Source organism: Diorhabda carinulata, chromosome 5 (genome assembly GCF_026250575.1).
Source record: "Diorhabda carinulata isolate Delta chromosome 5, icDioCari1.1, whole genome shotgun sequence".
NCBI classification, from domain to species: domain Eukaryota; kingdom Metazoa; phylum Arthropoda; class Insecta; order Coleoptera; family Chrysomelidae; genus Diorhabda; species Diorhabda carinulata.
The window spans coordinates 23239437-23265338 of NC_079464.1; the positions used below are offsets into that span (position 1 = coordinate 23239437).

The following is a 25902-nucleotide window of genomic DNA, read 5'->3' on the forward strand; positions in this document are numbered from 1 at the left end:
TCAAAATTTATGGTTTTAAAATTGTTATATCTAGTCTCCAAAACCATTTTTAACATGTTATATTTGATAAACATTATGGAACGGGTTCAATAGTTTATGTAACAATTTGAGATAAGCTAACAAATTGACGCACTGCACATGATAAATGACGATCAAACTCCTGGCTAATATAACAATTGATTTAATGACAACTCAAAAATTTTGAAAATCTTTATAAAAGTTCTTCTGTAATAGATTAATTCTCCTCATAGTCCAAGATCACGTGTAACATTAAAACCACAGATTTGATACAGGAAAAAGTTGCACAAGCAGTTGGTATTAGCCAGGGCGCAACGAAAAATATCGAGTGAGATTGCCCATAAGCACACTCTCTTATTCTTTATTTCTATCTCACATAATATTCTTTAGATGCCTGGCAATTTTTCAAATCATGAAAATAATCTGCGTTTTCATATTTTTATTAAGAATATGTACAAAGTTTTCAAAATAATATTGGATAGCATCACTCCAGTGATCACACTAAGATCTGTGATTGTGCTGTTGGGACATGAAAGAAAACGAGCGCGTTTTAAACTCTTAGGCAAACCTCATAGCTTGCCTAATGACATCAAAGGGTTCAAGCCAAAGCGCTTCAAAGGACATGGGCCTTTGGTAACATCAAGTGGGGCACGAAAGGCCTATGTGATCAACGGCCCCTTAGCCGCCCACAATGAACTATGAAGATCTGTGATAAAAAATTATATTACTGTGACAGTTGAACGCCATTTGCCAGGGCCGGTCACTACTTAATGTAGTGGAAACTATTGTGTAACGGGTACGCATTTACAAGCCACCTAACGGCGCTGGAGGTAATTTAATGTAGTAGAAACTGTGAAAGATGGTGGGAGGCTCTTCTAGAACTATGTTCTAGATTTTTCTAAAGTAAAAGTTATCTGTGACTTGACAGAAGTAGTCTCACAATAGATAATTTGGGGTTCTAGAATTATTGCAATAGTATAAAAGAGGTGTGGCTGTTAAATAACGAGACTGGTGATATATAAAATTTTATTATGAAATTATGTATATTTATTTTTCTTTTCTTTCTTCTGATGCAGATTGATTCGTCACACGTCATTAGCTTCTCTAATAAGTTTGTTTCATTTTTAACGTCTTCAAATTGTCAATAGAAATTTTTTTCTGAACTTCTTGTTGTTCTATTATAAGTATTTCAGGCAACAGTTTTGCACATCTTTTCGCACGTTGAAATTTTTATGTAGAGTTGGTTGCACACATTCATTGTCAATTCCTAAATATTCTTAGCCTACGGTCAGATCGATCAAAATTACCGACTCTATACAAACGCAGACAACGGCTACACTGGTTTGTCACACAGTAGACATCGCATTCGAAATAGTAGGATTCTGACTAAACAGCTGATAGACACGTCAGTAAAGTTAGAAAGGTCAAATAGGCAGAATCACTCGTTTAGATCAAAATTTAGTGCTGATAACTTGGTACTGTGATACTGTACTGAAGAAATGAAGCAAAACGGCAGTATTCGGCCAAGAAAGTTTCGTTTCATCAAGACAATGAACCAGCTCACACATCCATATTGCAATAGTCAAAATCAATGAATTAAAGCTTGAATTGCTACTTCATGCACCCTATTCGCCATATTTAGCCCCCTCGAATTATTTTATGTTCCCAGTGTTGAAAAAAATGCTCGGTGGTCAAATATTTTCCAACAATGAAGAGGTAATGTCTGCAATTAATGGTTATTTTGTGGAGCTTGACGATTCTTGTTATAAAAAAGGCTTCGAACTTATTGAGCATCGCCGGTAGTGTATGTTTATGTTTTCTTTGTTGAGCCAGGTACTTCTAGAGCCATTCTCGTATTTGGTATAACTAATTGACTACTAGAAATTTTATAATTTGGTAAAATTTTTGTAATTAAAACGTCAAATTTGATTCAATACATTTTTATTAAATGACACTATTTAACAGTTCTCGATCTTATAAATCATAGATATTTAATAAAAAATAGTTTAGTTATTTTTATTTAAAAATTTTCATCTATAGTTGTGTTGATAGAAATATTCATACATGTCGGTGGGGTGCTGCATTATATAAAAATGTACATTGAGAAAAGTGTTATTTTCTACACATTACGCGTTTTCTGTGTAATTGATAAACAAGGATTATGATACCCTTCTTATACTTACGAAATAATGATAACATATTATTCCTATATTCTATCGTTTAGGGTCTATATTTTTTTTGGAAGCATAAACTAATTTTTTCACAATCGACTTTTTTGCCTCGTTTAAATACCCGTACCCACGAACTTATTGATTATTTTACCACACAACTTGTCAACCTATAGGTATTTGAATGCGAATAGAAAATAGGTATATAGAAGTTATATGATATGAAAAATCATCGACACTCTTGAAACTCTCAGTTATCAGAATTTAATCCAATTACTGAGATGGAATGATTAACAAATTAGCAAAGTCTCTTTGGAACTTGGATCCATTATCATGGATGCTTATTTCCACATGTTCCAAACCATCTTCTTCTTCAAGCAAAAAGAGTAATTCTGATAAAAGGATGAGCTGGAGTGGTTGAATGTTGAAAACCTCCAGATGGATTGTTCAAGTTGTTTGATATTTCTGAACACTCCTTTGATGATCATATCCCAAATGACGAAAGTTTGAGACTTTTCAGGAGAAAATACAATCTTCAAACTCGTATTTAAATTATTTGTTGGTAAATGTTTTTTTGGTTCTTATGTTTTACATAACATAATAATGTGAATTTATTTAACTATTTATATACCCAGTTTCATTAGCGCGCGTATGAATCGCATCCTAATCAAATCCGAAACCCAGAACGCAAACTCTGGTTGAATTCAGGATGGTAGCGGCGAACCTGCACGGCAGTCCTCCATTTTGGCTTGTGTGAACCCAATGAATATAGATCTTTTTCAAACTTAATGTATCACGCGAAACCAAGGTTCCACGACTATCGTGGAATACCGAGCTAATCATTTTGGCCTTCGGGGGTAAAGGGATATAGGATCAAAATAAGGCCAACTTGCCTTCAGATATTAACACCAACTACTCGGATGGATAAAAAAAAACGCGAGCTGGATGGACCAGAATTACACAAGCATGGAGGACACATCTTTTCCCTAGGAAGGAACGTTTCTAATAAGCAGACCGAACTGGTGGCCATCCTTATCGGCTCAGGTTGCTGCTCACGATAATAACCATATTAATGTCCTTATTTGCACAAACAATGAAACGGAACTACTGTAAAGCACGACCACAGAATCAAAGCTGTTTGTGAAAGGCACTGAATGAGCAGGAAAACTAAAGGGCGGTCAAGTTACAGATGACCCGGTAAATTTTGGAGCTACTCAATCACTCATAAGATCCGAACCTGCAGTGGAAATCATCTACTTGTACATTACGGAACACCTTAAACTATAGGAAAGAAAAAAGCAAAGATGCGTGGCTTCAGTAATTTGGTTGTAGATAGGCCAAAACCTTTATAAGTGACGAGAACCTCTCAGACTGAGTGTCGGAAATACTGATGGTAGGAAGAAAGAACCCAAAGACTCTAGTAGGCACATGGAAGCCGATTTTAGAGATCTAATACAGACAAGGAATCCGATCTGTGGAATGGAGAAAGAAAATTTTGCCTCAAAATTTGTGACGGCCGGAGAGTTCTCCAATTCTAGAGAATCTACATGGGCTACCAAGGGGACTGCAAAAGGATTACCTAGGCAATTAGGCCAACAAATCCTCCCCATTTTTAATAATAATACAAAATTTTATATTCCTATTCTAGAGGACTATTTAATTTTTCACTTTCAAGACTACATCATCAACTCATCAACTATTTTTATGATTAATTTCATATTAAATTAAAATGACATTATCAAAATTAGTCTTAATGATGAAAAAAATACTATAAACCTTTTGCCAGTAAGTGTTACCTATAAGGGTAGCTTTTGATTCTACTAAGCATGCCAAAAGGACCCCAGCACCAATCTTATTAGAAATGAATTTGTTTCGAGAATATGTTTGAAATTTGAGTTATTCATATATTGACCTCCAACATAAATTTATTGATATTGAAGTAGCTTAAGTCTTCAGTGTTCTATTGAAGAATATTTTTTTCCTGTGACAATTCACTTAATTAAATTATTATTTTATAATGAAAAACTAAATAACGTTATTATTTACATAAATACAGCTTGAATTCCGCAATAATGCAAAAATTTTCTATTTTAAATTGATTTGGTTTCTATAACTCATCAATACATACTTGAATATTTTTTTGCTAAACTTTGAATTTACTGTGGGCCAAGGGAAACAGTAAAGTGATGAAAATATTTTGTCCCATCTTCCTGTGAAATAGTGAATAGAGGATAGAACAAAGCATTTCCAAAATCGACGTTAAATAGTTAGATTATTTGAAGCTAATGGACCGCTGATAGGTTGTGTGATTATATTTTGCTCATTGAAAAGTTCCAACTGATTACCAATATCCAAGAAGATGGACAGACAAATTGACTAAATTCGTGTCCTAATGTCAGGAGGTTTGGCAAATGAAAACATATAGATATGATTCTTAATTATTTCTAATAAGATTAGTATAAATTTGAAGATTGAAAACCATTACCTACATACAATTTAAATGCAACAACTACATGTAATGAAAAAAATTGAAAATTTAAATAAAAAAATGATAATCGTTGTTAAAGACAATGTAGGGTACCAATCACAGTAATATAGGATTCCTGAAATACCTACATGTCCTGTTAAAGGAAAACATTCAGTCTTACCAAAAAATATGACTAGTAATAATAATTAACTTACTTACACTAACATGAAAATTAACATCACTTGCACTTTACAATTAAAATAAGTCTTTTGGCAATTCGTTTAAAATTCTGAAAGAAAATTAGTCCAGCTCAACAGCTTCTAGATTGGCACTAAGTCAGGCAGTTTATACACAACAACTGCGGCTCGTATCACAGAAATTTTTTCAGATAGAGAAATGAAAACGAGTGAAATTTGCTGCTACAATAAACACGTCATTTTTCGGGTTGTCAATCGTTTTTTGGATTGGGATTATTAAATCGCTGTAACTATTATCAACAATTTTAAATTTAATTCATTATCTTAAGTAGAATGTTTTATTCTCCAGTAAACTTTACAAACTTATTATTATGTTGAATTCTCTATAAAGATGTTTCGTGTTGTATTGTTTGATTTATCGGTGGAGCTAAACCCGATGTGCTTGGTAAATTAGGATTCGATACTATTTCAGATTCCTTTAGTTCTCTTTGAAGTAAATCGTCACAACTGTGATCCGATAAAACACTTTCAACGAAACCGATTTTTCTGTATCCAGACGTGGTGGGCTCTTCCATCATGAGAAAACCTCTAGGCGGATCTTCTATGTAATTGATGTAAATTGATGGTGATATTTCAGTAGGAGATTTGTGAACAGATGACCTTTCTGAAGGTGTGTAGTACAATGACATTCTACTTTGAGTTAGATCTGTAGTGCTGGCATCTAAATTAGCAAGTTTTTCTATTTTGCTCTTTATATAGCAGTCTATGCTCTCAGCTTCTTGAGGATCAAATACTAGAGATTCGGCGCGACCACAAGTTCCAGCTCTACAATTCTCAAAATACAAACTGGGCAAGTTCTCCAATACTTTGTTAAGGGTCTGTTGTTGGTACTTGTAAGTTTCTCTTAACTGCAACACCTTATGTGAACTGAATTTACGAATTTTGTTCCTCTGGAAGACGTAGTTTTCTCGGACCCAATTAAGTTGACCTGTTGAGTAATCTCGCACCTTTTTCACCTGAAACAAATTTGTCAGTTAGTATATTTCGATTGGGATTGAAAGATTGGAGAAACAGTTTTCAAAGTTATAGTTATGAATCCATAGGGCAACTTATTTATAATTGATTGTTATTATTGTTAATACTCTTTTAACAATCACCTTCAGGAATCCTATTGTAAATTACAAGTAAATTAATCGAGGTGACCTTGAGAAAAAGTAATCGCCGCTTCGATATTTCTCGAGGAAATAAAAGAAGAAGTCAACAAAAAGAAAACAACTAGAACATAATAAAACTGATCTAGTGAGAAAAGATGATAAAGAAAAAAAAAGATACAATTCAAAAGATAACAAACGTAATTGATGATGAATGAAAGTTATTAAAATTTCTGAAATTTATTGAAATTTCTGAAATGCGTCTAGACTTTATTGGAAGTCTGAATAAAATATTTCTGACGATAACCGGAATATCAATTTGAATCTGTGTAAGTTCTTATAAGAGTTGGTACCTAAACATCTTTATGTTTTTCACAAAATTGTGTATTAATAAAATTAAATTAATGCTAATTTCAAAATATAGTTTGATACTAATTTGTGGCGGAATTTATTTATCTTAGATTAAAAATTTATTTCATAATCTCCATTCATTCATCACTAATTGAATAATATCAAATCGAAAATTTTCTCCAAAAAATAAACGAAAAAGATCAGAGGAGAATGGAATAGCTCAAACTTGTTGACTTTATTATTAATATTTATGCACCTACACAGTGTGATCGAAAAATAACTGAAATATTAATTCAAATGAAAAAATATGTAGTGACCCGTTTATTGAACATGGCCAATTGGAAAAATCCCTTCTCTTCTTTAACGCAGCTAGGTACAAAATAATAAATTTATATGTTGAGAAAATTATGAAAGATATCGAATATTGACTTTTGTTTAAATCGCAAATATTAGCAGAGTTAAATCAATAAAGAGTTTATGGTCATTATGCTATGAATCGTACTAAATAATTGAAAATATTGATGATTTCGTGAAGTATCGGCGGAAAATATAGATTATCTCATATAAACTGATTATTTGGGTATGTGCACGTTTAGCCGCTTAAGATTTAAAAGACGGAAGACTCAGGATAATTTTCTTTAAGTCCTAGAATATTGTTCATAAAAATTTGTCACAAAATCAATTTTTATTGCATGATAATATATCAATAAAAAGAAAGAAGAAGATCTGAAGATAATCTAGAGAAAAATACTGAGAACTGTACTCGGACCAAATATTATAGGAGATGGAGAGAGAAGATTAAAGAAAACTAAAGAAATTGAAGAAGTGGGAGGAGAGAAAAAAAATAAGGTATATAAAAGCACAAAGACTTAATTGGGCAGGACAGGAGATGGAAACTTCCAGAAAGGGTGAGGACGATAACACAATAGATACCTCTATGGCCAAGAGGCAGAGGCAGACTAAGAAATGCCTCGAGCAACCAAATTGAAGAAGATAGCAGAATTGTAGAAATGGTAGACTGGAAAACGAAATGTAAAAACAGAAAAGAATGGAGAAAGGTACAAACGAAGCAGGACTAACAAAAAGAACGAAGGGAGTAATCCACCCTAATAAAGGGATTTATAGAAGCACAAAGCGCTAGCCATAATCCAAGAAATGATAATATATCATCGTAGGGCCGAAAAATTGCCAGAATTTTTGAGAAAAAAAAAATCTGTTTGTGTCATTTACCATTCTTATTTACCCGATTTATCATCGTGCAATTGATAATTTTCTATTCCCAAAACTAAATTAAAAAAATTCTTTCATAATCTTGCATGTTATTATCACAGTATCCCTTAATAAATTACCTCATTAAAATAAAATCAGTTGAGAAACTGTTTTAAGTGAAAATCATTTCAATTTTATTTTTTGTTTTCTATTTCAGTTCATGTTAGTTTTAGATCGGCATATTTAATATTAATAAGACTCACCTGATCGCAATATTGATCTCTCAAGGTGGTCAGGTGTGCGGTACCGATATCTCTAAAGTCTTTCAAATGTTTTGCTTGAGATTGGTAGCTGTTTTGTATCCAATCCATTTGTTGAGCGCAATTGTCTTTGATTCTCGTTACCTGAAATAATAAAAAAAATCATGATATTAACATAGTACTTTTTGATCATGCTCTCATTTTACTAATATTTTGAGAATTCATTAAAAGTTGAAATACTTAGAATATAGTAATTGTATTTGTTATACTGTTGTAAAAGTTTTATTAGCGATAAAATAGAACACATATTAACATACCTGCAGTGCATAATTTTCTCTAAGTTTCTCAAGCTGTTGGCTCTTGTACTGTTCGATATTATCGAGCATGGCATATATCTGTCGAGCTCTTGGGGATACTTTATCCCGTTTACAAAAACTGCAAAAGTTATTGAAAACACCAAACCTGAAATTAAGCAAAAAAATATGTCCATAATGCAATCGAATTTATTGTACTTCATCGGTATATAAGTTTTTTATCGTATAACCGAAATGAATGGATATTTAAATTACATTTGGTCTATTTCAACATTATGATATTTATTTTTGAGTTATTAAAATTATTTTCAGAGTTGTTATCTGTAACGACTAGCAAAAACGAATATTTTTAAGTAAATTTTCATTGTATTTGTTTTAATTGTTTACAAACAGAACGGTTACACAAAAATTTTCTTCTACTAAAATTAATATTATAGATCGAATTTACATGTCAAATTGAAAAAAATCTTAATATTTGTTTTTGGACAAACAAGGAGACTAATGTGAATGAAGTGATTTACTTACTTATTCATTAAATATCTTAGGAACTGTATAAATAAAGTCAATCCAAGAAATCCTCCGGCACTTTGCGTACCAACAATCAACGAGATAACACGTACTCGGTTCCAATCAGCGGGGTCGATGTGGAGCAGTACATCGTCTGTTTGATTGGCGATAGGATTACTGGCATAACATGTATATCGTCCGCAGTCTTCTCTGGTGACATTTTTAATCCAAAGGGTGCCGTTATCGAGTACCTGGATTCGGGGTGGAATAATTCTTAAAGGAGTCATCAATTGATCGTGAGCGTGAGGGTGCTTATAAAACGTATCCGGAATACTTGGATCCGGATTCCAATGATATACTTCCCTTCTAGGTGTAACCCAAGTTATAGAAGGGGGAGGATTTGCTGCGTACCTACACTCCAGTAAGGCGTCTGATTTTAGTCTATACAGTCTGGTTGGAGTCTTATGTATTATTGTAGGAGATGTGCAGTTTAAATGGTCCAATGTAGGCAACATATCGTCCGGATAAGCGTCAGGACCACAAGTTAAATCAGACATGAGTACGTTGCCTTTTTTTATGGCTGCCCATCGAGCAAACCAAAACATTCGACAATCGCAAGCCCATGGATTGTCACTAATATTCAATTTAGTTAAATAAGTTAAATTCGCAATAGATTGCGGAAGAAACGTCAAATTGCAGCCACTAATGTCTAATTCGCTTAGAACAGGCGTATCAGCAAAAACGTAGGTTTCTATGAATTTAAGTTTTTTATTTCTTTTCAAAGTCAGTATATTCAATTTAGGTACACCCAGTAATTCCGTGTTGTGTATCACTTCGATCAAAGTATTATCTATACTAATAGAAGATAAAAGCGGACTAAAATGCAATAGACCGAACGTCAATTGGGTTAATCTATTATCGCTCAAATTCAATATTCTCAAATTGCTTAACCCCCTAAATGTGCCACTAGCCATATTCATCAGTGGATTGCTCGCCAAATTTAAGTACTGTAAATGAGAAAGCGAATCGAACAAGCCTCTCGAGATAAATGTTAAAGAATTGTGAGATAAATCGAGTCTTTTGAGATCAGTCAAATCAGCGAAGCTATTAGAAGTGATTTTCGTAAGATTGTTGTTATTGAGTAACAGTACTTCGATGTATTTGTTGAATTTGAAAAAATGATCCAAAAACGTGACGAGTTTATTGTGAGATAAATCTAATTCTTTTAAGCTTTCAATAAAAGAGAAAGCTTGGAAAGGTATTGCTTTGAGGTTGTTGTGGGAGAGACACAACACTTCCAATTTGATGTGGGATTTGAAGACATCTCTGGGAAGATAATCGATAATATTGTGAGATAAATTTGCTCGAGTTAAATGGGTGTAATTATGGAATTGGTAGTTTTCCAAAACTGTTATATTATTGAAAGACAAATCTAGAGTTATGAGATTTTCAGGATTAATAACCACGTTGTTGATAACGGTTAAGGAGCTGAAAACCCATCGCAAATGTCGGATGTTTTTTACGTCCAAACTCCCACCGATCACGTACTCCAAATCCAAATAAACAACATCCGTTCCTATATACAAATTTTCCATAGTTCTGTTGCGACATTGTAATGTATTCGTTCTCATAAGACGACAGTTTGCCGATGGAATTGTCCTTGTAAAACGTTGACTCAGAAAGCCATCTCCGTGACGTGTGTGAGTCGCTGATATCCCCGCAATTAAAAGAAATAACAGCGTCCATTTTGTGCTACCGGCTTTTTCCGGCCGGTGAAGTAAGTCCATATTTTTTAATACTCATTGTCTTTATAAAGCAATAATCTTCAATTGGCTGCAACAAAAAAGTGACTTTAATCATCTCAAAATATAGGGCAAATGCCTTTTAACTTAACAATTCGATTCATAATAACTTTATTATACAATAATTTCAATAGAAATTTTTCTATTGAAAAATAATACAAGTATTTAACGTTTAAATCGGAGACAAAAAACATCTTATCTAAATCTACGCCCATTGAATTCACATTTTTAATAGTGAACTTACGTAAAAGTCTTACCGCCTTGTTAACCTTAAGCGTAAAATACAGATTTTTAAATTGATCTCAGTACCTAACATTAAAAAAGTTTCGGTATTGTGATCAACTCTCTGCAGGTAATAGCTACACCCTAATTTTTTTCAATAGTAACGAGACTGTGCGCCTAGAGGGCGCCCTAGACGGGTGGGATAATAAACGAGTAGTGCGTTGGGTATCTAGATATCTTGTCTATGCACGTCCCAAAACACGTTGCCGTCACTATTATAGTATTTGCGCAGTAGCGGATTGAAACTGTGTTTTTTCTCGTGCCGAAAACCATGTGTGACAAAAAACAGGAGCAAGGTATTAATCACAAATTTCTCATTAAATTGAAAAAAACTCCGACTGAGTGCTATTGTTGCAAGATGCATATGGGGACAATTCTCTATCTCGTGCGCGTGTTTTTGAGTGGACAACGGGTTTGCTCAGATTTCCTTTAAAGTTAGAAAAAGATCTGCTTTGAAAAGGACCCGATTTGAGTTGATGGAATCGATAAAGCAAAAAACGACAAAGCTCCTAAAGGCCATCACCAAAGAAGATTTCCAGCACTGCTTCGATCAATGGAAAAAACGTATGGAAAGGTGTGTGGCGGGGGAAGGGGAGCATTCGAATATAGAATAATTTTTATAATAAAACTCTTTTTCGTACCCAGTCTCGTTATTTAATAGCCAGACCTCGTATTTGGTTTGTAAAATGGCTTGTTGTGTATATAGGTGTTTCCACGTCAGACATTCTTTTGTTGTTGTTGTTGGACATAGTCCAAAAAGTGTCATCCTGCTGGTTTACTAATTTTCTAAGTTCATTTTTGAAGGATTTTATTATTTTGAAACGAGAAAAAAAATATTTCAATAAAAATATTTAGAGTACAACAAATTAGTACAGTACGGAAACAAAGCAATGCCGGATTTATTTGACGATTCGACGAATACAACAAAAACTGTAAAGTTCGTATACATTTAATTAGATTATTCCGACTTATATTACGCTTTACACTTTGAAAAGCCACGATTCCATGCATTAAATAGTTGTAATCGAATTAAAGGATTGAAGCTTTATAACTATCATTGATACTTGCATTGTGAGTTCACTCATTATTTATTTTTTCCTGTTCGTTTGAGAAGTTATAAGTGAATTTTACAATTTACGATATTATTGTATGATTCATTCCGTACATGTTTCATTCAATAACATAACTACTTGTATGTAAATTATATTTTATAATACGTACATTAACATTTTTAATTTATTATATACTCAGTTATATTGGAGGTGTTATGCCTAGGATAATTTTTTTGTCATGATGACCATCTTTAGATTAGGCTATTGTCACAATATCAACGTTTTATATTTGATCATGTTTATCAAAAATTTCGTGTATCAAATCATGAAATTGCCCGTCGTGTTAACTATACTGGAATGGTGATCGTAAATGGGTATCGTGTGTGAACAGAAGAAGGTAGAGGAAGACCAACTGGTAAACCGAAGCGTAAGTCCGAGCATCAAGATGAATTCTTCGGTCAACTAGCTTTGCGAGACGACTGTTTTGTTCTCTAGCAGAATGCAGACCAATGGTTTGCAGAGGAAGGTAGACCTATTAATGTACTATCGCTGCCTTTAATCTCTTTTCATACCATTCTCGTTTAGTGCTTCCTTTGAATGCTGACTAAAAGCTGGTAAATTATTCTTTCTAGGTATAACACTCATAATACCACTGAGTACATTATAAAAATATAGGCCATAGGCACTGGGTTGATACCTGTTGTATTTGTTGTTTTTGCTAGTCTGATAGAGAAAGAAGTGAATAGTGGGGTGTTTGTGCGACAAACATGTTGGAACACGGTACAGTTATGTCATATATTTTGAACATATTATAAATAATGATGATTTTGTCAGTAGGAGGCTTCAATTTGGATAAACTAATTCAACCCAATGACATCTTTCAAATTATTGTTGGCTCCTTGGAAATTTTTTAGAATAGCAATAGATATTGTTGCTACTATTCCTTTTCACACCTATCCTAAGATTCTTATTCATTTGTGTAGGTATCACAAACGAACTGAACACACTGTTTACTACAACACTCACAATAACACAGCCTGACGAGCGGGATGCAGTTTTCGTTTGCACTTTCGTTATTTCAGTTTACTTCATTGGATATGGAGATGTTAGTTTTGTTTAATAATTGCATATTGCAAAGAATTTATTTTTGTAAAATGTTCATTACCATTTGATTTAAACCTTTGACGGATTTTCAACGTTACATTTTTTTGTATCAACTTCCAATTTCTAATTCAATTATTGGCTTAAATGGAATTTATTATATACGTTGCCATATGAACGGACTAAAATATCTTATCGGTAGATTAATTATTGATTGCTATATTTTATTTGAAACCAAATGGAACTGAAGGGAGAGACCGGTACGAATGATTGATAGTGTTATTAATTTTATTGATAGCTGTTGTTAACGAGAATTCATAATTTCTTCGCGATTGAATTGTTAGGCTTTAACTTGAAATCCAATTACAAATATTTGAAATTTGGGAATAAGACCTTATTGGAAAGAGATAGGTAGGATTTGCTAATAAGAAGACACAAAGAAATATGTTGAAAAGAAGGCAAAAACACATAATGTATTACATGCTATAAAGCTCCTCAATATAAAATGCATTTATATTTGGCTATTGAATATGTTTTGTGAAGATTAATACTAAATACATTATGTTTTTACGAAAAACAAAGAACATGCAGCAACTTTGAGGTTATATTATTTTTAAATTAAATATAAAAAAATAAACCGTTATTATTAAATCATCAATAGATCGTAAAAAGATAAGTTTACTTATAATACTCAATCATAAAATAGTGAAAAATTCTATTTTTTTTAATAATGTAGCGCATTTAGACTACTTTTTATTTCAATTGTTGTTACAACAATTATTATCTAACTACCACAAACAATTCTGCAAAGTGTGACAACCCAAGTTAAATAGCAATACATAGTTTTTATACATCCATTTTCAGTACTTTTACATTATTTATCCAATATCTACCAGTCAATTCGCTTTGAAAATTTATTTTTTGGTTGAAAATCATTAAAATCAAAACAGTTTCATCAATTGTTTCAAATATTATCGTTTAATATGTTAGCTATTTAAAATTTTACAAAGAAAAATTGTCTGATCTCGTTGTCGACATATATAATATACAATTTGCTATATGTTAAGTCACCATGGTTTTGTTTTACGACACTACTCAATTTCGCATTACATTCAACGTTTCAATTTGATTAAGAAAGTGCAAGTCATTAAAAAAGTAGTCTCTAAATAAATGAAACTATTGCTTAATAAATGTAGCAATTTGCTTTGTAATAAAAGAGAATTTCACGAGTTACTCGACAGAAATGTTTTTTATATAGATACTATGTTTGTATTTGCGATTTATAGAAAAAATTATCGACACATTTTGGTACGAAAATTTAATTGGGTCTGAAGTCCATAAGATTATTATCCAAACTCACAAATTTGTTTTTCTCCAGCTTTATTAATTTATAGATATGCAAATTACAAATTAAGTATGCCTAGTTTTATAGAACAGGTCTAGATATTTTTAAATTTTACAGTTACTGTATAAAATATTCAATAGTTCCGCTTATTAAAATTATTCATTAAATCAAAAAACGAGCGTCCATTTAATGTGATAGTAGTCAAAAGAACAACTTATGTTTGAGCAATAGTATGAAGCAAATCAAACAAGTGAAAAATTAGCATTATATGCGAGTTATACGCTATACTTTTTCCACGGCTTTTATAGATAATAGCGAATTAATGTAACAAATAACAAGAACTTAATGTCATTCAAAATATCCACTTAGAAACAATGGAAATTTCAATTACACATTGAATAACAAAAAAATGGTTTTTTTTTATTCTTTTTAGAAGGTTTTAAACAAATATTCAATTATTTACAATATTGATTTTGTAAAACGTTTCACAGCTATACAATTATAAAGAAAGCATTGCTTGAATTTTGACATTCTGATTTATTGTGTAATAACTACAATTATAACACAATGAAATCATTATTTAATCAGGTGAGGATATGTGGATGCATACAATGTACCTCATTGATCTTTCAAAAACCGTTAGGATTCAGCAGTCTTGTGTTATAGCTATGAATTTATTCGAGTGATTCAATATTTTATACACAGAATAAACAGAAAGTGAATGATAAATAATCTAATATTAGAGAGTCGGAGGAGTTTAGCATACTTCCATCTTTTTATTCTTCTATTCTGGTAACCTCAAATCTCTGTGTATGTGTTTCATTGCAAATTGAATTTCGAAAGCTTTAAACATTCGTTTTTTTTATATGTATGTATATAGTAATCCTTTGCAGCATTCAAATTTCACTTTCAGGTTTTTAATCGATTTTAAACAAGTTACTCATAGCGAGATACAAAAGGTATTGACATATCAGTAATCCTTAGAAGTTATAAATTATTATACTAGTGATAGATCAGGTCCATCTAGCACTCAAACGGTTTTTTAAATTTATCATTTATTAGCTGAATACTCGTGCTCGAAGTAATGTTGGTTTTTGTACCGCTATAAAAGGCTCGCAGGAGCAAAGCGCGCGCGAACACGACAAGACATTCGCGGGTTGCTCACTCGCTCAGTACTATTTACAACGGACGGTGTAACTACGTTTTGCCAAAACGCAAAGTAGCATAGCACCTGTTGTAGTGTTTTCACTTTCCATACCTACTTCAAATAAACTTTTCTTGAGAAAAATACAAGACGTGCATACGCGTAAAGAACGCGAACCTGCTAGTGTAGACTGTTGGCAATCTTATCCGCGATTTGCGTGCGAGTGTGGATTCGCCAACTAGATTTTTAAAATTGTTTTATGATGTTTTTTTTTTAAATGCAACATAGTGAAGCAATATATAAGAAATGCATACCCGTAGGGTGTAATAACCACTATTGCAGTAACCCGTCCGAGAATTTGAAAATACTTATATCTGCATTTTGACTAGAGTAATTTTCTCCTTCATTTTGATTTATAATCAAATTAAAAGTCTATTTTCAATAGTTTCGCATTCAAATAATAATATATATTTTTTTAAATAAACAAATGATGTAGTTTATGCAAATTAAAATCGCATTATTTCAATAAGAATAAAATAGATCATTCTTCATGAACTAACTGCTTCCAGTTTTATTTGATAAGAGTGACTTACATAACTGATACAAATGGGAAAATAAAGACTTTTGATTAGTTAATGAAACCATCGAATTTCCTAGAAGTAGAAACAATCCAATCGATAATCGATACATTGACCAACTGTTTCAATAGATATCAACGAAACTGTCAGGCCAATTTATTTGCGCAAGAATCATTCTGGTATGTAGTGTAGCGTAAAAGGACTGTCTTTATTTAATTAAATAATGGAAGGATATAACAGTTCTTCTTGTTCGTCTCTCTAACTAGATTTGCTCTGATAAATTTTATAAAGCTAAATAACGTGGAAAATACCAACGTTAAATGTTATAAAGTATATTCTATAAATAACCCTGGTCTTCAATATATAAACAGATTATTACAATTTAACGACAGCATTTTGATTCATTTTTTTTTTCATTTAAACTACTTCTCAAAATGTTGAAAACAATTATTTGTCAGTTTCATTTTTCTCTATTAAAAAATATATGAACACATTTTCTATTGATTTCAAAAATTTTAATCGAATGAATGCACTATTGTTTGATTATTTTCATTTCACAAAATAAAATGGTCCAATTCAAATAGTTTGAAATTTGAAGCAACAATAAACAAATAATATTGGCAAATACTTTGTTTAATTTACTCTGATAGAGAATGTTTTATGAATTTTATGTATATGCGAATGGATCTCTGTCGAAATAAAGGAACTAAAAATGCTAAAAAAATAAACAATGGGTATTTTTTGCAAATGTAACCTCTCTCCAATTGACGTATTTATTGTTAACTTAAAAGGGGGGACAGAAACAACATCCCTATGTCAGTTTTCTTTTAACACAAGCTCTCAATCTCAATTAATTCATATACCCTTTTCTATATTTTTACGATACTTGTGCTTGTTTGTAAAGTTTTGCATAATTTTTTCCAAATTCAAAGACAGAAATATGTTTAAATATGCCTAGTAATTCACTAAGAGAATTAAAGAGAAAAAATAATCGAATAAGTCACTTTCAAATTATTATTAGAAAATATTGTTTGTTAATGTTTCAAGTTTTCTATTTTCTTATCTCAATTTTTGATATTATTTTCTCCGTGTGCCAAAAAAGATTCAAATTATTAGGGTATAATATTCTTGGAAGATAGTAAATATTAGAATTGAACCAAAAAGTATGCTATCCTCAATAATTTCATTCCGAACATTTGTTTGTTGAGCCCTTTGTGTACAAAATTTGAAGGTCTAGTCGGATTCGCTAGCCTAATAACGCCGATCGGCTTATCCGTCTAATGCGAGCGTAGCTTTACCATAAAACAACAATCATTCTAAAGCTTGTTATCGATCATCGAAAAAAATCGATCTTTTTTATTACGCACTTTCCTTTTTTATCTTATATGGATGCTATTTGCCTAACAAATTTTCTTACATGTTCTTCTTTGTTGAGTTTTAATGTTAAGTTGCGAAAACCAAACTTTACGCGGTCCTATTCTTGATAGCAAGTTTAAATTTGGTAATCGTACTCGAATTAATTGGAGCGACTTCAGTCTGTGCTGGATTTCTACATATTCAATCATGATTAAAATTTAAATTCGATGCGTTTATGGTTTTTTACTTATTAATTGAGTTATAAGGAATAATTTTTAGCGTCAATGAATATTTGTAGATGTAATTTCGGTTAACATCTCGTAACTTTATTTTTTCTTCAACATTGCTAGTAGAGAAAAAATACGAGTAGGTATTTTCAATTGAAAAATGTTTTAAAATTAGAAAATCCAACCTACACTTCATTAGAGAAAATTAGGAGCTGCTGTAACCTCATATATAGTCAAGTCAAAATATACAAATATCTTTATACGACACCCCATAGAAAATCAAAATTGAAGTGATTAAAAATGAAGTTAGAATTTATTCTAAAAATATTTTCACTTTGTGTATTTCAGTTCTCCTGGATTGGTTTCGCTATGATTTACATTAAACAAAATCTTCGAAACCTGCATGTTGTTTTTCTAAAATTTCTAATATAATTTATTTTATCATGTCAAATAAATAAGACTGTCATTTCTTAAACCTGGTATCTATAATGAAATTGACTTCTATTTATAATTCCAAATCGGACCCGTAAATATAATTATTAGTTTGTTTGATTAGTCGAAATATTTTAGAAATTTTTCACCTTTTTTGGGCCTGTTCATTGAACATCCAACTGGTAGATTATTCCATATCAAAGTTAGGTTTTCAAGAACGTTAAAACCTGTTTAGTCTATTGGTCATTGTCAGTGGGTTTTATTAACATTTGTCATAAAAAGCAGTATAATATAGAAATGAATCATGTATGTTGATGTGAAATTTTGAATGTTGAATCCAATGCCATTGCAATAAATAATATTGAACTTTATTGTATAAAGTTGAAGCAAAAATAAACTATAAATATTTATGTGAAAATAATGATCTTCAAGAAATTGTTTATTTACAAATCATTCCATAAAAAGTGATTTTTGATTAACAGTTAATTTAACGAAAAAATATTGAAATCGATTATACCTAGTTCTATATTAACTGGGTCAATTATGTGAGAAATGTTTTATCAATATTTAGCAGTTTTATTTTTATAAAGCAGAAATCTTTTGTTTAACCAGAAACAAAATTAATATCAAAATATTCATATCACATCTTTTATTCACGTTTTGTAACCTAATAGTTTGAAACATGTCAAACATTACCGGGAGGCCATAATAAGTAAATATGGTGGACGAGTTCGAGACCTATTCTTATGTAAAATAACATTGTACACCATTAACATTCAGTCACAAAACACGTGATAGATGATATAGACGTCAAAACTTCTTGTAACGATATCGGATTACTTAAAAGTGCAGAATGAAGTGATATTATATTATGTAAAGAATAAAATATCTATACATCCAAATACAATTCGATGAATTGTCAGAATCTAATTCCAGTTCTCATGTCTTACTAAAAGGATGGATATAAAAGACATTCGGATAGATTTATTTCAAAAAAATTTTCTCTAGTATTTAGAAGACTGTAGCGTTTTCCTTTCCTCTTTATGGAATCTAACCGTAAAGACAGACTTGCGGAGGTTTCCTTTAAAATATTTTAAACATATAGCTTTACCGAAGAATCCAACATATTATGTGTGAACAGAAGTGCCAATAAGAAGTCCGGAATACAGTTAAGAAAGAAAGATGCAATATATATTGGACATGTGATACGTAATAGACAGCTCTCTTAAGGCAAAGTATTTGGAGTAAGAAGAGTGGGCGACGAATTTAACACTTGGTGTTGACAAAATCCAAATAACATTTCTCATGATTATATTGATTATTACACATATATAACACCAACAGTTAGATATAGTAGAACACGACTACTTAATGAAATCTCTCAAATAGTTACGTTCATGTTTTGAGTGTGTTTATTTTAGGAATTTCCTTAGAAGATATATACACATCTTTTGTTTTTTATATCTCGAAATTTCTAATATTGTTGAGCATAGAAATAAAATTACGGTTTGGAATAAGGGTTCATTAATACGAAGGCAATGCTTCCTTCCTTCGAGGCATTTCTTATTACCTGTGAATTGGTTTTCCAGTTACTTGTTCACTTCTAACTTTAGTATATGTATATACTGTATAACCTTGACGACATGTATAGGATGAAGAAACCAGTTTCATCATAATACATATTTTGTTATTTCGCATTTGAATACATATTAAATTCTAATTATAAATAGTCGTACCTTATATTGCGGTGTTGCTAAAGTTGAATAGAAATAAAATCATAAAACTAATGATTTATTAGTTAAATTCATAATTTAATTTTTTAATTTGTGTGCACTCTTCTGTATTGCGCTCATATGTTCGGTCTAGTAATTATGAATTTTTCAACATAAATATTTTTACACTAATATGCCAATGTAGAGAAAGCTACGTTCGTACAGTGTAAACCAATTTAGTCCAGTGAACAATGGTTTTTACCTCGGGTTTCAATATGCATCGATTTGCTTAAAATTTTGACAGTTCCTAGATGGGAAATACCTTAAAAAGCAAAGTCTACCGTATGCTGATAAGTGGAAGAAGTATTTTTCGAAAAATCAATACTTTTTGATTCATTTGTGATTAAAATTTTTAATTTTTTTGTTATAAAAAACCATATTTTTAATCGATTTTTCACAAATAAATTAGAAACTTTAGGTTTTATCGAAAAAACTCTAAGGAGGTTAAAATGTAGCTTTTAAAAAAATTGAATGAATGTTTTTTTGGTTCTAGACCAAACTGAGTTATTAATTAAAGTTGGAACTTATTCAATGAATCGGAGATTTTGAAAAATGGAAGTTGAATAAGCGGAAAATGGTAATATTACGAAAAAAATGAGTTGATTCTTTTTCAAAGAACTTTGAAATACCATTCAAATGAGAGTTTATAAGACTTTGTAATACATGAAATAAGGGAGTTATGACGGAAATAAGATAGAATCCCCCAATTTCATGGGAAAATAACATAATTTCTGCCCTTGATATTACCACCCTAATTGAAATAAAATATTATAAATTTGCAAATCATTTTAATTAAACACAAATGTTAGGATCAAGAAGTTTGAATGGTTTAGACAGCTCGATTCTGAAAAAAATTATTAATAAATTTTCAAAATAGAGATGTAAATTTTACTTGAATTATTTGAATTCAATTTTTCTAATGGAATTGTTGTTTTTTTTATACTTCTTGGTTCGTTAATGCAGTTTTATTTTTCTTTATCTTATTGATGACCGTTCAGTCTATTTACTAAATATTGAGATGTCTGCCCTATGTAGACAGCGTCACAATTAGTACAAGGCACTTCATATATAATACTACTTCTTTTGTTTTTTGGTGTTTTAGATTTTAGTTTAATGAAATATGACAATGTATTATGACCTTCATGACTTATACTAATATATTTATTGAAATAAATCGAAAGTTGTTGGGAAAGTCCTTGTATGGTAAAGAGAAATGTGTTTTATGTTTTGATATTTCGTTTCTGTTCTGATTTCGTTTGTAGTGTCAATTCATCCTTTTATTGCATATGTTGTTTATCTTTTTTTCAAGATAATTATTTTCTTTCAATACATGTACGTGTGTGTGTGTGTGTGTATACACATAGTGTACTGTTGACATCTGCTTTCATAAAAAGAGACTTTCGACATATACATGGATATAATATGTGTTGAAATACATTGATCAAGGATTGAAAAACATACAAAGTATCCTAAAACATCTATTTTCTACATGCTTAAACTTCTACTTTATTGAACTTTGACAATAAGGGGTAGTTTTCACCCCTTACAATAATTTGCACATATTCGCATAGGGTAGATTTTGAAGTGAAGTGTGAATTAAACGCAAAAACATACTTGATGGAATTCTGAGGTGATACGGTACTATTAGAAGAGACATATTTTAGAATTGAAAAGTGATCAAGATGGAATTCGTAAGATTTTTATTTTTTGCGAAAAAAACTTCTGAATGTTACTTGTAATTAACTCAAAAATTCAAAAACTTATGGTAATCGTGAAAATCGTAAAAAACTATAAGCAAACATTTAATATAATTATAACAATTGTTACTGCAGTTTAATTTCTGTTCAGAATTTTCAAATGAGGATAATAGGTATATTTAAACAAAATTTCTCGACCATATTATCTTATTTTTTGTTAGAAATAATTGTCTGTAAATAGCAAAGATAATTATCTAACAAGGAAGTGCTCAGTTCATGTAAAAAATTTCGCATTTCTAGGTTATGTTATACATACGTTTACATTTTCTTTTTTAGTAATTTTCGATAAAAGTATATGAAGAAAGGTTCTATTTCTATTTTTGTGAATAAAGAACACATATCAATTAACATGTATACAAAATTTTTCGTAGTTTTGCTCTACTGTAATCATCTAAATGTTGATAAACTTTCTTTTGCATTGGAATGATAGCTTTGTTGATGCCTTTTCAAATCTCTAAACTTCTCTGATGATTTCCGAAAATTATCCTCATTTTTGTTGCTAAATTTCAGTATAAACATCGGCATCAATAAATAAAACTGTTTAAAAGACTCCAATCTTAATTCATTTATTTCTAAAAACTATTTAAACAGAATCAATAAAAGTTTGATAAAAAGTACCAAATTAAAAAAGAAGAACTGAAACTGTGAATTAATAAAATAATTACGTCACAAAGGGACTTCAAAAACATAATCTCGAAATGTAAAACAATTTCTATATTAAGCAACTCGGTGCGTTCATTCTCGTCGTAAATAGTTTGGTTCCATTCTGAATGAGCAATTTAAATTTATTGTTGGCTATTTGAAAAATTAATACCTAATAAGAGTGTGTGAAGTAATAAAACTTAGAATATAATATCTACAATTCTAACACTTCATTTATCTATTGAAATAATTGATTTTGAACATTGGACGAATGAGTGAAGAACACAATAAAAATCAATAGAATTATTAGGTTGTTTTGGACGTGAACCGTCTGGCAATAATTATTAAATTTCAGGCCAATGAATTTCAAGATCAAATAATGAAGTACACGCAAAGTATTTGATTAAATTTGGCATTTAACCAGGAAAACTATAAACATTTGTTTAACCTTAAGAATATAAAGGATAAAAGCGAACAAAGAATCGATTCACCATAATTGTGTCATATAAATCATTAAGTATAGGAAAAAATGAAGGAAAATTCGTAATTGAAACTCGAAAAATATATCATACAAATAGTATCGATTTCAAAGTAGACCCTTTCGGAAATAAGATACAAATAAAATTTTTGTGTTATCGAATTTACTACTCTCCGCAAATACTCTTTTATCGACCGGAAAACGCTGTCAGTTGTTTATTTTTGTATACCACTGTTCACAAACTTATTCTGCATTCTTATTAGCAGAAGCAAAAGACCCAAATGTAGGCAGGTATGGCAGACAGTAAATTGTATTACACAACTACATAGCAACAAAAAAAAAATGATTTCACACCGAATTTTTAAGTAATTAGATCATAATCATTATTCATACATTCCAAATTGAATGAGCAGTCATTACTCTTAACACTCTAAGCACATCAATCAACAAAACACTTATTTTTCTGTAGGTTTCACTCTTATTGATTTATATTCGTTGCGCATATTATATCATAGTTATATTTGTGAAATCAAGTTTTTATAGATCATTTCGTTTTCATCCAATTGTAGGCTAGTTATTTCTTATCTTCCCGCATTACCTTATCATATTTCGGCTTGAAACTATTTTTCAGTTTCCTCCAGTATATCAGGAGTTGTGTTCCATTGCGAATCCAGAATCTTTGAAACATCGAAGCTATAATTTTTTTTCTTCTATAGGGTTATGAATTGCTCTGATTTTGAACTTGTAAATTGATATATAAACTATCATTTTTTATATATATGTACTGTTAAAGAATTTACAAAACGATATATAAAAATATATATTCGATTTTCATTTCAATATATTTCGCAAACCACTAGGTATGCCTTTTATCACAAATTGTGTTAAAGCTCCATTTTCATATTGAGCATACGTGGCCATTTGCATATATCAAAAGTAGGTTTGATTTAAAAATACGAAGTAAACACGTTAAATTATTTTATGTATTTCACAACTATAATTTTATTTCTCGAAATAAACACGATCGGTTTTGCTGTTATAAAAAATTTATTCTATTAAATGAAATTTTCCATGGATGCAAATATTTTTTTAGTAACCTTCGGTAATTTTGGGTTTTAGTAACAATAAAAAAAGAATCGTATACATTAAGAATGAAATATGTCATCTCCTTTAAGTAACGTCTTTACCAGTTCTTATCTGGCTTTTGTTGCCTTAGGGCAACAACCGTCGCAATTTTCAGTTTTAACATATTTGGAAAAGAAATCCAATGATAGTCCGAATGAAAACAAGACATTTAAGTTGAAAGTATTGATTGAATGTATTGAATTAAAAAATGGAACATGTGGGAAAAAACATAGCAATTTATACAAAACATGAAACTCTAGGTTAAAATGCTGATACATTATACTCACAAGTATGAAAGTGCCTCTGCTAAACTCATTTCTTACATTTAAGAGAATAGTCAGCTAGAAAATGAGCCGCTTTCAAAGTGAAACAATTAATTGAATTAGGTATTTTAAAAAATTACATACCAATAGTAGATTTGAAATTTACATAAAACAAAAAGACAATAATTAATGATCTTACTTAATAGTTTTTATTTTGAATAGAAGTACGCAAAAATATTTCATTAAAAATATATTATTTGGTAGTCTCGTTAGGCAAATTATTTGATTGCGTATCAGTCAACCTTGTCAATTATCTAGGTTCAAGTAGATAAGAACTGTTTACTAGAGATTGGCTACATTAAACAATAAAGCAATTGAATAATGTCTTCTGATTTTGGATATATATATACATCTTTTTTTTATGCTGAATTATTACTTTTATAAGATTAGTTAATCTGCTCTAACAACTAGTCTACGTCTATACCACCAAACATTTAAGTGATACACTACCTTATGATTGCATATGCATTTTAAATAAATGTAGGTACTGTTTTCAATTTGAATGCTATTTTAAAATAAAGAAATATGTTGATGGGTAGCAAAGAAACCGTTGAGAATCTATGAATGAATTTAGTCGACAAATAACAGTTTAATTGAATAGTAACCATTTTCCCTTTCAACTTTCGAGGTGAATTTTTTAATTTTCTATATGAATGTGATACGTTTTACTAGATACTATATCGAAATATTTTTAAAATAATAATGTTTAATTATCTTACATATAAAACGGTACTAACCAGCCATTTTTAATAGTAAAATCACACACATTTCTTCAGAATTATTATTGTGTAAGATTTTATTGATCAGATTAACACGTGCAAGAACACTATTCAGTAGAAACACAACCAAGAATGAACATGCGAACTGAACAAAACAAATCCGTTTCTATATAGTTTAAGGTTGCAATACTAATTCACGTTCACATGTAAATCGACGAAAAGCTAGTGCTTCTATGTCAAAATCGAGAATCGACCGGAACTATACCGCTCACAAAATCGGCGTCCTACGTGCAACACAGCTGTTAACCAACGTTTAGCCGTTTCTGTTCCTTCATGTACTAGCAAGTGGGGAACGAAAAAGTGCGCCGGTCGAGTCCATTCTCACTTATTGCCGAGGTATGGTCTGAAGTCCGATATTAGAATTTATGTAGTTGAGTTTGGACTCCATGTTTATAATTTTAATGTGGTTTTTCTTGTTTCCAGTAGTATTCAAAATACTTTTATGATAATCTATTCTTGATATAATTTGTTGTTGAATTTTAAAATAATAATTGTATAGAAAAATAAAAAAGAAAAACAGTATTATGTAGCAGATGTAAATACTTATAACAATTTATACAATTCATTGAATCATTATTATTTCAATATTATTTATTGTGTTTGCGTTTTCTCGATTTGGTATTGACTCGTTATTTTATTATAATCGAAAAGTGGATTCCTAGCGTTTAATATTAATATTCACATTCATAGAACAAGTAACGCCATCTATTATTCTTTAACGATAATAGTAGCATTGAATTTAGTGCGTATCACAGACATCTAGATTTAATTTTTTTCCAAATATTTGTAGTCGTATTATTTGAGTAACAACACGGCGTTTACTTATAGATTGAATCAACGTAATACGTATCTTAAATTACGAAGAGTATACTGCAGTTTTTGTTATTATATCCTACCATTTATCAGTTAAATGGACAGCTTTCAGGTTATCCTATATACAGAGTTATTCAATGTAAATGACCTTTTTCCAATCATGTGTTTATGATTGAAACTAGTTTTTTTATTGTGTTTCAAGATATTCTCAATTAGATTAGTATACTTTTTCATGCGTTTCTCTTTCTCCTC

The 25902-nt window shown here is 30.7% G+C and overlaps 2 protein-coding genes across 3 annotated transcripts in view; one reads left to right on the top strand and one right to left on the bottom strand.

The window, feature by feature from the left end:
- Positions 1-25902, top strand: part of LOC130893607 (cytokine-like nuclear factor N-PAC) — a 93291-nt gene that overhangs the window by 38351 nt on the left and 29038 nt on the right. The window lies entirely within an intron of this gene.
- On the bottom strand, positions 1943-25370 carry LOC130893605 (uncharacterized). Its single transcript, XM_057799834.1, has 5 exons — positions 24796-25370; positions 8661-10475; positions 8139-8283; positions 7825-7965; positions 1943-5866 (listed from the first exon to the last, which is right to left on the bottom strand). The coding sequence occupies exons 2-5, from the start codon at positions 10427-10429 to the stop codon at positions 5234-5236; spliced, it is 2688 nt and encodes an 895-aa protein (XP_057655817.1). The 5' UTR covers positions 10430-10475; positions 24796-25370; the 3' UTR covers positions 1943-5233.